Below are 13,025 nucleotides of genomic sequence, written 5' to 3' on the forward strand. Positions count from 1 at the left end.
TACATCTCACTTCCCTCCTGTGTCCTGCTGGGCCCTGCGGGCACCTGGGTTTGGGGTCCTTGTTCAGAGGCCGAGCGTTTCCAGCGGGTCCTGTCTGCCGCAGAGCCCACGGCATGTCCCACTCTGCCTGGGTCCCTTTTTCCTAAAAGGAGCATCACCCTGCGTTTGGGATCATCTCCAGAGTCCCCATCGCTGCGGATGTGCCTGTCGCTGGACAGGGCCAGGGAAGGAGGATGGCTGGCTCGGGGCCTTGCTCTGGTGACAAGGTGACGTTCAGGAGGGAGCGGGCGGCCTCTGTTGAGGGGAGAGGTGGCTTCAAGGGCTTCTGACTTATTCTGGCAGGTTCCTCAAGCTGGGCAAGAACTTCCACTCTGGCAGCTGCGGGGGGACAGGAGGCACCATCTGCAAGGCCCGGGTGCCCCTCGGCCTTCCCTGGGCCGGCGCCTGCATGGGCCGTGGGCCACCTGACAGAGGAGGAGCCCAGGCTGGCCCTGGACGCGGGTGGGGCCCTGACCGACTTCCCTCCTGCTCCTGTCGGGCGGGCCGGGGCCTCGGGGAGCCTGCAGTTCACCCTCGGAGGGCGTTGGCCTGCGACAGCAGGAGCCTCCGATGGCTCCGTCCACGGGCTGAGTCTCCAAGAGAGGGCGGGGAGCCTGGCACACCCCGGTGCAGGCCAGCGGGCACAGTGCCTTTGCCATCCCCCCACCACCACAAAGGGTAAGAAAGGGGGCAGCATAAGAATCAGGGCACTTCGCGAAACCCTCGGGCGGGGCAGGGTGGACACTGCAGAGGACACCGCAGCCCCCGGGTCCGCAACACCCACCTTCAGGCTTAGGCCAACTGAACCTGAGGAGGCCCCCGTGCTGGCAGGGCAGGCAGGTCAGGCACCAGTACCTGCCACGCACCTGCCACCCAGTGCAGGCCCCTCCTGGGTGCGGGGACGTGAGGGAGTGGACCGGCGAGGTTCCGGTGGCTTGGGCCAGCACAGGAGCCAAAGAAACCCCTCCCAGGGAAACGGGGCGGGACGAGCACTCCCAGAGGAAGGGATGATGAAGGCGGTCAGCGACGGACAGCCGTTTCAGAGTGGACGGTGATGGAAGGCCTCGGGAGGAGGGACTCTCCAACTCCAAAGCCAACACCGTTGACCAGCCTCAAACTAACACCTGCTTAATTAAGAATCACATAAAAAGGAAAATCCTCCTGATACGCACAACATTTGGAAGGATGCCAGGGACATTATGCTGAGCGAAACAAGCCAATCTCTGAAAGGTTACAAGCTATACGAAGCTTTAATTTTATTTAGCTTTCCCCCCACTACTAGGGATTGAACCCAGGGCCTTGCACAGGTAGGTAAGTGCTCCACCTGAGCTACACCCCAAGCCCTCTTTATTTTGAGACAGGGTCTAGATAAGCTTTTGAGGCTGGTCTCAAAATTGTGATCCTCCTGTCTCAGACTCCCAAGTTGCTGTGATTACAGGCACACGCTATTCAGCTAAAACTCACAATTTAAAAGTGTATGATTTGGTTTTTTTCTTAGCTTATGCACACTGTCGTCATCACCATCTTTTTCCAGCACATTTTCACCCCTCCAAAAAGAAAATCTGTCCCCATTAGGAGTCACTCCTCATTCTGGCCTCTCTAGCTCCTGGCAATTGCTCATCTGCTTTCTGTCTTTATGAATTTGCCTATTCTGGCCATTTTGCACAAGTGGAAACATACATGGCCTCAGTGACCTGTTTCTTTCGCTTGGCAAGCTTTATGAGGCTCATCCATGTCACAGCCTGTGTCAATACTCCACTCCTTTTTAAGGCTGCATAATATTCCACTGTAGTGATATACCATGTTTTCATCATCTGTCCATTAGCCTATGTGGACTTGTTTCTATATTTTGGTTATTATGAAAAATTCCACTAATTAACATTCATATGCAAGTTTTAAAAATGAACATATGCTCATTTAAAACATTTCTCACTGGGCCTGTTGGCACATACCTGTAATGCCAGCAGCTCAGGAGGCTGAAGCAGGAGGATCGCAAGTTCAAAGCTCAGAAACTTAGCAAGGCCCTAAGCAACTTACAGAGGCCCTGCCTCTAAATAAAACATAAAAAGGCTGGGGATGTGGCTCAGTGGTTAAGTGACCCTGGGTCTAATCCCTAGTTTAAAAAAAAAAAAAAACCTTCTTTATTTGGAAATAACTAGAGACTCACAGGAAATGTACAATTCTGAAGGCTCTAAGTGGCGGGCCTGGGGGTGCTGAGTGGACAGTGACTCCATTTACTGAGCAAAGTAACAGTGGGAGGGGGACGAGACGTGCAGAGGAATTGGGACTTAGGTCTAGATCTCGAAGTCTAAGGTCTGACAGCTACCCCAGAAGAGGAGCCGCGCAGGGTGGCGCTCAGGTCAGGGACTGAGAGAGCTGGGTCAGGGTGTGGCCAGGTGAGCGATGGTGGGCAGAGGGCGGGGGCTCGCACGAGGCCTGGGCGCCGGCACCTGGGCACCCCCCCACCTCTCTTTGAACCCCGTCCCCTCCCACAAACCTCTGCTCAGCTGTCAGCGGGGCCACCGGCCACGGCTGCTGCCGGGCACGTCGCCGTCCCCACTGGGGCTTGGCTTCTCACTGCTACGTGGGGCACTGCCAGGCTCGCAGGGCTTAACGGAGGTGCTGCGCCAGGCTTGGTGGCTCACGCCAGTGGGGCTGGAGCGCTCTGGGGGCAGCGCTCCTGATGGGCTGGGCCTGGCGCAGCCCAGCTCCCAGGGAAAGCAGGAAGGTCCAGAGACCCGGCAGTCCAGGGCGGCAGCTGCCTCACGTCCCAGCTTCAGTGCCCCAACCGGATCCCCCAAGCCCATCAAAGCCGTGGACCAGCGTCTGGGCTCCCACCCGGCCAAGCTCATCTGCCTCTGGAACAGACGGAAGGGGAGAGCGATCGCCAGAACCGGCCCCTGTCAAATCCAGCGGTGCACTGAATCGCCCCCGCTGTGCTGGGGCCCAGGAGCAGGCTGCAGAGCCACCGCTAGCTGCGCGGCAGCTGGCGCCGGAGCCCAGAGACTGAAGGCAGGAGGAGGGGCAGGCACAGGCCAGGGCCCCTGGGCAGCCGCCACCCTCCCGGAGCTGCTGCTCTGGAAGGGGGCTCAGACTCCCAGCCCAACGCTGCGCCCAGCTGTGCTCGGCCATCGCACACCTGTCCACCTGGATTTCTCTGGGCGGGATCCCTCCCTGCCCTGCGGGCATCTTGGTGGAACTGGTGTCCAAGCACCCTGCCCTGCTGGCCTGGCTGGTTCATCGGTGTTCCCTTCTGGGGACTGGACATCTGCAGCAGAGCAACGTGGGGACAGACTGGCCAGGCCAGCCACCTGCCCGCCCCCAGCAGCCCACGAGAGTCGTCTGAACTGGGAGCTTTCTCTCTTCCCTCTCTCCCTCCCTTTCCTCCCCTTGTGACAGTATCCCCAGCCATGAGCCACGACCCAGGCCTAGACCTACGGGGTCTGAATTCTGCTGCTGGGCATACGACCACTCTAGCCAGAGGCCGAGGCAGCAGGGTCTCCGGGGCACCAAGGCTTCCCAGCAATGCCTCAAGTCCGGGCATCTTTCTAGCGGAAGCTCCTGCTCCTGCTCAGTCCTAAAGAAGAGCAGGCTTCGCGCTCGAGTCTCAGATTTGGCACACGGCCCAACATAACCAGGGGGGCTTTGGCCTGGGGACTCGCAAGACTTGAAACGGCACTTGCTTTTAAAGATGCTCTAGGGTGAGCCAGACGTGACTTCCGTCCCGGCCATCCTGACAGATCCTCCACCCCGCCTTCCGTTCTACAGGCGCAGACTGCTGACTCCCAGAGAGGGCAGGTAAGCTGCCCATGGTCACAGTAGGGCCAGGAGCGGGGTCCCTGGAGCTGGGGATTTCTCACTTCCTCTTCTTTTCAATGGAAAGCGCATCAGCTATTTCTTCACGGAATCCAGTCTGTTGATAACGGCAGTGAAGCCGCCATCGCTGATGCTCTCTGGAGCCCGCGGGAGGAGCCAGGCTTGGTGCTGAGCCTCCCCCGGTACATCTGACCCTCACCGCACTGCGCCGAGGACGCGCTCTTACGAGCCCCATTTTACAGATGAGGAGACTAAATCAGAGGCTAGGCCAGCGCTGTGGTCACGGAGCTGCTGGCAGTAAACTTAGAAGCCAGGTCTTTCTGCTCCTCGAGCCTGGGGCTTAGGGCTGAGCAGGATCATGTGTACAAAGCCATGGACCACGCCCGCCTGCGCGAGGACGGAACACGAGGCAACGGCCTTCGTTTTTGATACTTAAAATACTAATAATTAGAGGCAGAGAGAAAACGCATGTGCTCAGAGGGAATTTAAAAGGTGTCAACGAGCACCTGTCCCCTCCTCGCCCAGTCCCTGGCCAGGGGTGATCTCTGCTCAGTTTCTCAGGACTCTCCAGGGGCCACCACAGAACGAGCTGAAGGGCCGCAGAGGGGCTGAGGTGGCTGCTGTCCTGCTCCTGCTCCGTCCCTCCCTCTCTGTATCTGTCTGTGGACGGGTCCCACTCTGTTGCCCAGGCTGACCTCAACTTCCCGGGCTCAAGCCACCCTGCTGCCTCAATCTCCGGAGGAGCTGGGACCTCTGGCAGCCACTGCGCTTGGCCCTCAGTCTCTCATGCCCAGCTTGAAAGTGAGGAAAGGAAACACCAGCGCTTTCAGTCAGGGAGGAAAGGAACCTGGGTGTGTGTTCAGCGGGCTCCCAGGCCCCGGGGCGGGACCCTGAGGGGCGTGGGCGTGGCCTGGGCCTGTCTGCCACGCCCACGCTGCACCACCTTCTGCCATGTGACCTGGGCCACGTCCGGGCCCCTCTCCAAGCCTCAGTTGCTTCATCTACAAAATCAGGGCACCTTAATGACCCCTGAGGTCCCTGAATCTGGTGGCGACTGCAATGTGGATGAAAAGGGTCAATGCCTCTCCCATTACCCTCCAGCAGCGGTGGGAGGAGCCAGAGCCCTGCCCCGCCCCAGGCTGCCCTGCACTCACCGCTAAGTCCCTGTTGACCAGGCTGCCCGCCTGCCCCGGCTCCCCGGCACTCCGGACTTCCACGTCGTGGGGCGACACGTACAGCTTCGTGCTGCTCAGGTCGAAGAACTCGACCTCGGTGAGGCCCACCCGCGAGGCGCTGCCCCAGGTGGACAGGATCTCCATAGTCACGTGGACTGCCTCTCCGACCTCCGCTGGCGCCATTCTCCACTTGTCCTTAAGGAAGAGAAAACAGCATCCAAGGATCGCACGGCGCAGGCTCGGGCTCAGCCCTGCCCCTCTGCCGGGTTTCTGACCTCTGGCTTCTCGTGCCCCCATCTTTAGGTGGGGTTTAGGAACAGGCTCTGCGGCCGGGGTTGTGGCTCCGTGGTGGAGCGCTTGCCTCCCTCCTGTGAGGCATTAGGTTCCATCCTCAGTACCGCATAAAAAAAATAAATACATGTTCTGTGTGTCCAGGTAAAACTAAAAAAAAAAAAAAATGAATAGCACCTCCTTGCTAACCCGGCTGTTATGCAGATGACAGGAACTTGATTGTAAAGCATTTAAAATGCAGTGACTGGACTGGGGCTGTAGTTCAGTGGTCCAGCCTTGTCTAGCATATGTGAGCCCCTGGGTTCCATTACCAGCAGCACCCCAGACTAAAACACAGCAAAGTAAAAGATAAAGACTATGTTCCCCGCGCTTAGTAAGTACTGTGCTTTAAGGTTTGCCAGTAAGTATAAATGTAAAGCCATCACCGTCAGCTGGACACAGTGGTACGGGCCTGTAATTCCAGCAACTCAGGAGGCTGAGGCAGGAGGACTGCAGGTTAGAGGCCAGCCTCAGCCAGTTAGTGAGGTCCTCAGCCACTTGGCGAGGCCCCGTCTCATGATCAAAAATAGAAAGAACTGGGAATGAAGCTCGGTGGTAGAGTCCCCCCTCCTGATTTGTTCCTCAGTACCCACAAAATAAAACAAAGCCCATCACATCTGCCTGGGCACTCACGTCCCTCCCTCCCTAGGCAGGCCTGCATCCCAGAGCCGTCCCTGGCATCTGAACTGGGCAGGTGAGATGGGCCGTGCGGTCCCTGCCCAGCTCATCTGGTGAAGCCCCAACCCCGGAATCTCAGAAGGCGACTGTTTGCAGATGGGGAGGTGATTAAACTAAACGAGGCTGTTGGGGTGGGCCCTCATCTCGTGTGACTGGTGTCCTCGTAAGGGGGGAACTGGACACGCAGAGACACGTCAGGGCACAGAACAGAGACTGTGAGGACACGGGGAGAGGCCATCTGCACCCGGGAGCAGAGCATCAGAGAACCAGCCCTGCCAACACCTTCGTCTTGGACTTGTGGTCTCTGGAGACATGAGACACCAACTGTGGTCTAAGCCACTGAGTCTGGCGTTTCGCTCTGGCAGCCTGAGCGGACGAGTTCAGTAAGTAAAAAAGGCCCCACCACCTGGGACCAGTCACTGGACGTCCCAGGTGGTGGGGAGAATGGGCATCGCAGGAAGTCTGCGCCCAGCATCAACCCGCGAGGCCCCACGGAGCCCAGCCTGCGGTCCCCGCCTGCGGGGCTCAGATTCTCTCCGCCGTTGATTTTAAGGCCTCCTCCTCCCAGGCAGGCTATTTGGTCTGAGCATCTGCGTGAACACCATCAATAAATGGCAGCCCTGCGGAATGGCCTGCGCCAGGCCCTCGGGGCCTGACTGCAGCGCTGGTTGCCTCGGATCAGTCGCTCATAAAATGGCACATTCCCCGCGTGCACGCGCCCTCTGTTAATTAGCACTGGTGATCTGCAACGGTCCTGTGAGCAGGAGCTCAGCAAATGAGCAGCAACTGTTCCCCACTTATTTTTTTAATTAATAGCCAGCGAGACGTGCTATCGCTCCCAGCGTGGACTTGGCTGGGCCCTGATGGGAATGAGAAAGGAGATGGGGACGGGAAGGAGGTCAGCCCAGCTCCCAGCCGGCTGTCAGGGCCCGCACTCCCTCCTCCGGCCTCCTTGGCCACACACAGGGCCCTGGGCCTCAGCCCCAGGCCTGCGGGATGGCGATAAACCTGCCGGTGGGCTGCCTGGGGGACTGGGAGGACTAGCCTGTGTGTGCCGTGAGCCTTCCAGGGCCCAGTGAGCGGTCTGGGAGGTGCTGGTGGCAGCGAGAGGCGCCAGATGGAAGGACGGCTGTCCGCAGAGGGGCTGCTGGACCTCCCGCCCAGAGCAATCTAAAATGTGCAAACTCCTGAGCCCAGCTTCTAAATGCAGCAGCCGGAGGGCCTGTTAATTAAGGAAGTGTCACAACTTGTCAGCCTCGCACCTGGGCCGCTCCTCTCTTCCTGTGTCTGATGCCGGATCCCTCCTGGGGGTCTGCGGGGACAGCGTCGGGAAGCGCCTGGGCCCCACCATTCGCCCTTCTCTCACTGAGACCACTTGATTCTTCTCTGGCAAAGTCACCCCTTCTCTTTGCTCATCCATGAAGCATATGGGGACTGACCCTTTCTGACCCCTGAGGGGCCCAGAGAATCAGTGAGTGCTGTCCTCTGGGCCACCCAGGAGGGAGCGGCTCAGGGCTGGTGCCTGCCCAGTGTCATGCGTGGTAGTGGGTCTGAGAGGGTGGGGTCGCCGTCCCAGCTATTTAGGGACCACAGGGAACAGCAGAGCGGGGACTGGCTCAGTGGGGGCAGAGCTCAGAGGTGCAGAGGACATGTGGGGACCCAGTGGCTGGACACTGTGAGCCACTGGTCCAGCCCTACCCAGCTCTGCCCTCATGCTCTCAGTGACAAGGGTCTGCACGGAGTCTGTCTAGGCCCCTTTGGACGAGGCTTCGGTGACAATGCTTCCCGTGAGCCCAGCTCCTCCTCGCCCTGCGGCGCCCTCACAGGCCTTTCCTGCCTCCTCCCTGGCCTGTCCACAGGAGGGGTCACTCGCTCTACCTGACAGGCTCCCGGGGCCAGGGAGCCCGAGAGGCTTGTGGAAGGTCACACACGACCTCAAAGTGACGTGCCAGGCTCAGAGCGGCCTCCAGTCCCAGCCAGCTGGGCCCTTTGTCTATTGCGAAAGTTCTGCCTGAGGCTGGGGGACGTGTCTGTGAAGTCCTCAGGGCCAATGAGACTGGTGCCCACCGCGTGGCTTCATCATAAGCGTTAGGTGGAGAAGGGGCGGAAGGACGTGCTGGTCACACCCTCTGGCACCCTGCGGCCCGGCTGCATGCTCACGCTCTTGCAGCCCCGGCCTGGTCAGAGGATGACCGTCGCGTCCTGCGGTCACGCTTACCGGCTTCGTGTTTTCTAGCTGGGGCTCCTGACTGCAGCTTCCGTCCCGGGACTGGCACCGTGTGGGCCCCCGAGCCTTCCTGGTGAACTCTGACCTCAGAGATGGGTCCCTGCGCCCGCGCCTGTGCCAGGGCTCTCTGCAGAGCTGTGGGTCAGGCTCTTTACTCCTGCTGGGGGTCTCCTCAGGCGAGGAGCTTGCTGGGCCCCGAGACCTAAGCTTCCCGAGCTCCTCCTAAGCCTGGCTACTCGGCGTTTTCAGAGAGTGTCTTTCGTGCACCCAGCAGCCAGCAAGGCGTGGCAGCCGTGGCTCACTGGCACCCGGGGGCCCTGGAGGTCACCTGTCATCAACACTAATTTGCCAGCACAGCTAGTGGATAGGCTATGGTGGTGGCTCTAACTTGCATGTCTTGATTATTGGCGTGTTGGACATTTTCCTCTGGGCTTACATGTCTTGCATGGACACGCCTCTTTCCAGAAACTTCTGGCCCACACCTTTCTTTCTGTGCTCAGTCACGAAAGACTGCGCTAGGGAGGAGGGAGAGGGAGACAGAGACACCAGACTGGCCACCAGCAGAGGAATCCTGCGGACCAGGAATGAGTGTGCCCCGTCCTTCCACCCCTGCCTTCGGGAGCACGGTGAACTCCTCTGCTCTCCCGGAAGCCCAGACTCTCACCTCTGGGTCCAGGTCCTGCTCCTTGCTGGAAACAACCATCCCGCTGAAGTGGGCGGAGTCACTCTCGATGGCCTGCAGGACTTTCAGAAGCTTCTGCTGTTGTCTGAAATGGGATTTGGTTTTGGCAAACAGGCAGTAACAAAGAGACACAAAAGAGAACATCCCATCAAAGGGACCACACTGACTCGTCCACCTCGGGGAAGAGCAGGGCTTTGAAAAGCAGGTCTGCGCCCTGCGTCCAGCTCCAAGGCCCACGCAGGCAGGCCCCGTCTCTCCCTTTGTAAACAGCTGTACAATTAGTGACGAACTCAGAGCCCAGCTGGAGAGACGCTGCTTGGAGCCAGGCGGCCAGCGAGCCTCCTGAGCTGACGGGGAGCTTGCTTAGAGTCAAGAGCAGGGCTCAGTGGAACTCAGGTCTGTGGGTCGAACCCAGCCCCAGGCCTGTTTTGTCTGACCCGGTGGCTGCGGGAGGCTCTTAGGCTTTTAAAGTGTTGTTAAAGCAAAGAAGCAACACAGAGCCAGAACCTGCCAGCTCCACAGACTTCCTGGCCAGCCCTTTACAGAGACTGTCTCTGGTCTCGGGGGACAAAGGTGTTCCAGACCCAGCAGAGGAGGCCGTGGCCACTCCCCACCTGCGCTGTTGAAGGCTGAGCACCCCCAACCCCAGGAAGCGAGGAGGGTCTTGAGACGTGTGTGCAGCCGTCCATAAAACTGTCAGGGGAGCGCCAGCCTCGCGGGCCGGGCCTTATTTATGACCTCCACAGAGCACAGCCAGGGTTTCCATCTGGGGTCTGCAGATCTTGGATGAAGGGACAGCTCCGCCTTAAGCCTATTCAGTTTTTTGACAAGTTATAAATAGGAGCTCCCTCTGGGTGTACGCAGACCTGGAGGGCACACAGATTTGCTAATAAATTCCACCTCCGTCCCTTTCTGTACTGATGCAGTCTCAGGTCAGGGCTGCGTAGTGACCAGCATGCAGGCAGGATTTCGGCACCCTCTCACCCCTCAGCCAGGCATTTGTGCAGTCTGCAACATGCACAACCCTACAAGGCAGCCCTGGAGGTGTGCCCACGTGCAAGGCATGTGTGAAATGATGGGCCCCAGCTGGTGCATCTTCCTGAAGAGCCCTTTTCCCTGAAGACTAGAGGGAAGTCTTTGTTTTGATAACAAAACATGACAATTTCAGAATCTGATGCTACAAGATAAGGGCCAGAATGCTATGTCTGAACAAACTGGAACAGGAAAAAGGAGTTTCAGAGGTCATTGCTTTGGGCCACCTTTGCCCCCAGGTCAGCGGAAACCTTGAGAAGGCTGTTTTACACAGGTGGGGACCAGACTGAACCGGCCCGAGGCACTTGCCTGAGAAATCAAGCCAGCGTTGGGCTTTGGGCTGGACAGGCGAGGGAGGAGGGCACAGTCTAAAGTAGCACTTTAAAACGGCGCAGGGCTGGCAAGGACACTGGGTCATGAGTCCTGCGGCTCCCTGCCGTGGGACTCTGGTTGGGTTCGGGGTGCCCCTGTACCTGCACCCCCAGAGGCCGATCCTGTCGATGGCGTGGCTGACGGCTCTGGCTCCCCCTGCTGTCCTGGGCGGCTCAGGGCTGGTGGTCACCAGGGCCTTGGGAGGCAGCTGAGGAGGGAAACGCTCAGGTAAGAGGCCCAAGCAACGCTGCTCCTGGCCGAGACGCCACGGGCCCACCTTCAAGGGCACATGCCTCTCAGGCCCTCTGCCTGGGGGGACAGGGCAGGCCGGCAGAGTGACAGGCAGGCCTGGGGCTGGCCACACGGGCCCGGCGCCGTCGGACGGGGGTTCCTGGGCCCCGCTTCAGTGAGCTGCTGAAAACCTCCTTGCTCAGGAACTTTCTGTCTCAGCGGAACCCCTCCCAGTCCAGCTCCCAGAGAGGCCAGGGGGTCATGGGGCCCTTTCCCTGGAGCCCCAAGTGTCTGCTCTTCTTTTTATCGACCACCTAGCTGGAAATGAGCCTGCTGTCTGTCTGCAGGTGACTCTGCGGATCAGGTGTCAGTCATCTAGAAACCCTGGACCCGGGTGGGCAGGTCACAGCCCTGTCAGGACACCTGCTGGTGACAGTTCAAGATGACCAGTATCGACCTGGACAAGTAGGAACAAGGAAGTCCCCTCTGGCGCTCCGGGGTGCTGCCAGCCCCTGGCGCCCTCCCCCCGGCTCCTCTGTTCCTCCTTCCTGTTCCCTGATGAGAGGGGCTCCCTCCCACCCAGAGCCGTCCCTCCTCCTCCCGGGGTGCGGTTCCTGATGCAGGCTCCTTCGCACAGGCTCGAATGGCACCGTCTTCCAAGGGTCCTCCTGGGCACCACCCGTCAGAGGCGGCCACCACACTAGCAGCTCGGACTGCCGTCTCTCTGAAGTCACCCTGTTGGCCTGGAGCTGCACCTGCCGTGCCCGAAGCTGGGACGGCCCGGGCCTCCCTGGAGCCTCCCCTGCTCTGAGCACACCCACGGAGCTGTGCTCGCTCAGAGGTCCCTGGCGCTTTGCTGCCCAGGCCTCGTTGACCTAGAGGCCCACCTCTCTCTATACAGATATAACGTACTTATTCCCACCACCAAGATCCACTTTCATGTTGTCCCACAGGAAGTGGAAATACACGAGGGACTCCGAGCCAGCGGGCTGGGAATTCTGGCTTCCACTTGGAACCCTGGATCCATCCCTCCAGCCCCAGACCCCCAACTGTGAAATGGGCAGAGCGTGGAGGCCCTCCCTGCAGACCCCGGGGCGTGCGCACGCAAGGGGTTCAGCTCGGCCCTCTGCTGACCTCAGAGGCCTCGTCCTTGGCCGGCAGCAGACTGCTCCATGGTTTGGCTGGTGGCCCCTCAGCATCCTGGAAAGATGGTGAGGAGTCATTACCAGGCACGCCTCCCTCACAGAAGAGGGCAGGGGACAGAGGCCTCCAGATCCCACAGGCGCAGTGGGGGGCCAGAGCCCCGGGAAGAGACAATGGGTGTCACCTAAAGGCCTGAGGGCAGCCCAGGGAGCAAGTGGTGATGGGAAAGCCAGGCAGGCCTGGGCCACTGCAAAGACAGGAGCCGAGCAGGCCACCTGCTTCTGCAGGCCAGTGGCCACATCTGCAGACCAGGGCTCACGGCTGGCCCTGCCTGTCTGGGGTTGCCGTGGGCATCAAGTGGGACATGCTAAGGAGAGGGTCTCGATGGGGGAGACAGAGACCAGGCTGGGGGCGAGGATGGGCACCTGAGGACCGCCGAGGCCTCCCGCAGCCCCGAGGCCCTGCCCCGCCCCACCGGCCTTCCTGTTAGCTGCCCACAGCCAGAGGCAGCAGGTGCAGAGTCAATGCCTGCGGGCCAGAGAGGCTCACGGGCAAGGGGCCAGGCCGGGGAGGACCTCAGGGAGCCATGGGGCTCACGCTCTGGGGACCAAGGTCTTCAGAGAGCCAGAGCTTGCTGCGGACGCCATTCTTCCACTGACCCGGCTGTTTGCAACCCTGGTCCCAGGGAGCCAGAGTTGGCAAGGGAATCAGCCACACCGGGAGGCAGATCTGCACCCGCCAGGGCTTTCAGAGGTGGACAGCAGAGCTGCCATAAGTAGGCAGGGCAGTGAGTGCCTGTCCACGGACAGGGGAAGTCCGGGTGCAGCCGAGGGCAGGGAAGCCCACACGCCTCCCCTCCCCACGGGCTCACCCAGCTGTGGCCCGCCTGTCTGGTCCCTGCACCCCCGTGTCCTCTGCCCTTCTCTGGCCTCCTCGCGCACCTGCGGTGGGCTGGCCTGGGGCTCAGCCTTTCTGCTGAGGATGGCCCTCTGCAGGGCAGCGTTCTCCACCTGGATGGCTCGCAGCACCGCCCAGGCGTCTTCCGCTGGGTCCTCAGTCGTGCACACGGGTTTGCGGGTTGCTGAAAGGGGTCTCTCTCGCCTGCTTCCAGGCCCTGGAGAAGAAAACAAAGGATGCTCCTTTGGATTGTGTTCTTGGGGTACAGCTCGAAATCTATGAGACCCAGTTGAGGAAGATTCTATGAAATTGACTGGCTGGTCCTCTCCAGAAATGTCAAGGTCGAGAGAGACAAAGCCAGCCAGGAGAACGTTGCTCATCAAAGGAGCGAGGCAGACAAGCA

General features: G+C 59.9%; 1 protein-coding gene across 3 annotated transcripts in view; it reads right to left on the bottom strand.

Moving 5' to 3' along the window:
* Katnip (katanin interacting protein) overlaps positions 1 to 13,025 on the bottom strand; it is a 163,845-nt gene that overhangs the window by 46,523 nt on the left and 104,297 nt on the right. For all 3 annotated transcript variants that reach the window (XM_047533637.1, XM_047533636.1, XM_047533638.1), the window contains 5 exons: positions 12,667 to 12,839; positions 11,717 to 11,782; positions 10,453 to 10,559; positions 8,930 to 9,032; positions 5,010 to 5,225 (listed from right to left, as the gene is read on the bottom strand). In XM_047533637.1, coding sequence (XP_047389593.1) covers positions 5,010 to 5,225; positions 8,930 to 9,032; positions 10,453 to 10,559; positions 11,717 to 11,782; positions 12,667 to 12,839 — 665 coding nt within the window. The remainder of the gene's footprint in view (positions 1 to 5,009; positions 5,226 to 8,929; positions 9,033 to 10,452; positions 10,560 to 11,716; positions 11,783 to 12,666; positions 12,840 to 13,025) is intronic.

The sequence above is a fragment of the Sciurus carolinensis genome, chromosome 18 (assembly GCF_902686445.1).
Source record: "Sciurus carolinensis chromosome 18, mSciCar1.2, whole genome shotgun sequence".
NCBI lineage: Eukaryota > Metazoa > Chordata > Mammalia > Rodentia > Sciuridae > Sciurus > Sciurus carolinensis.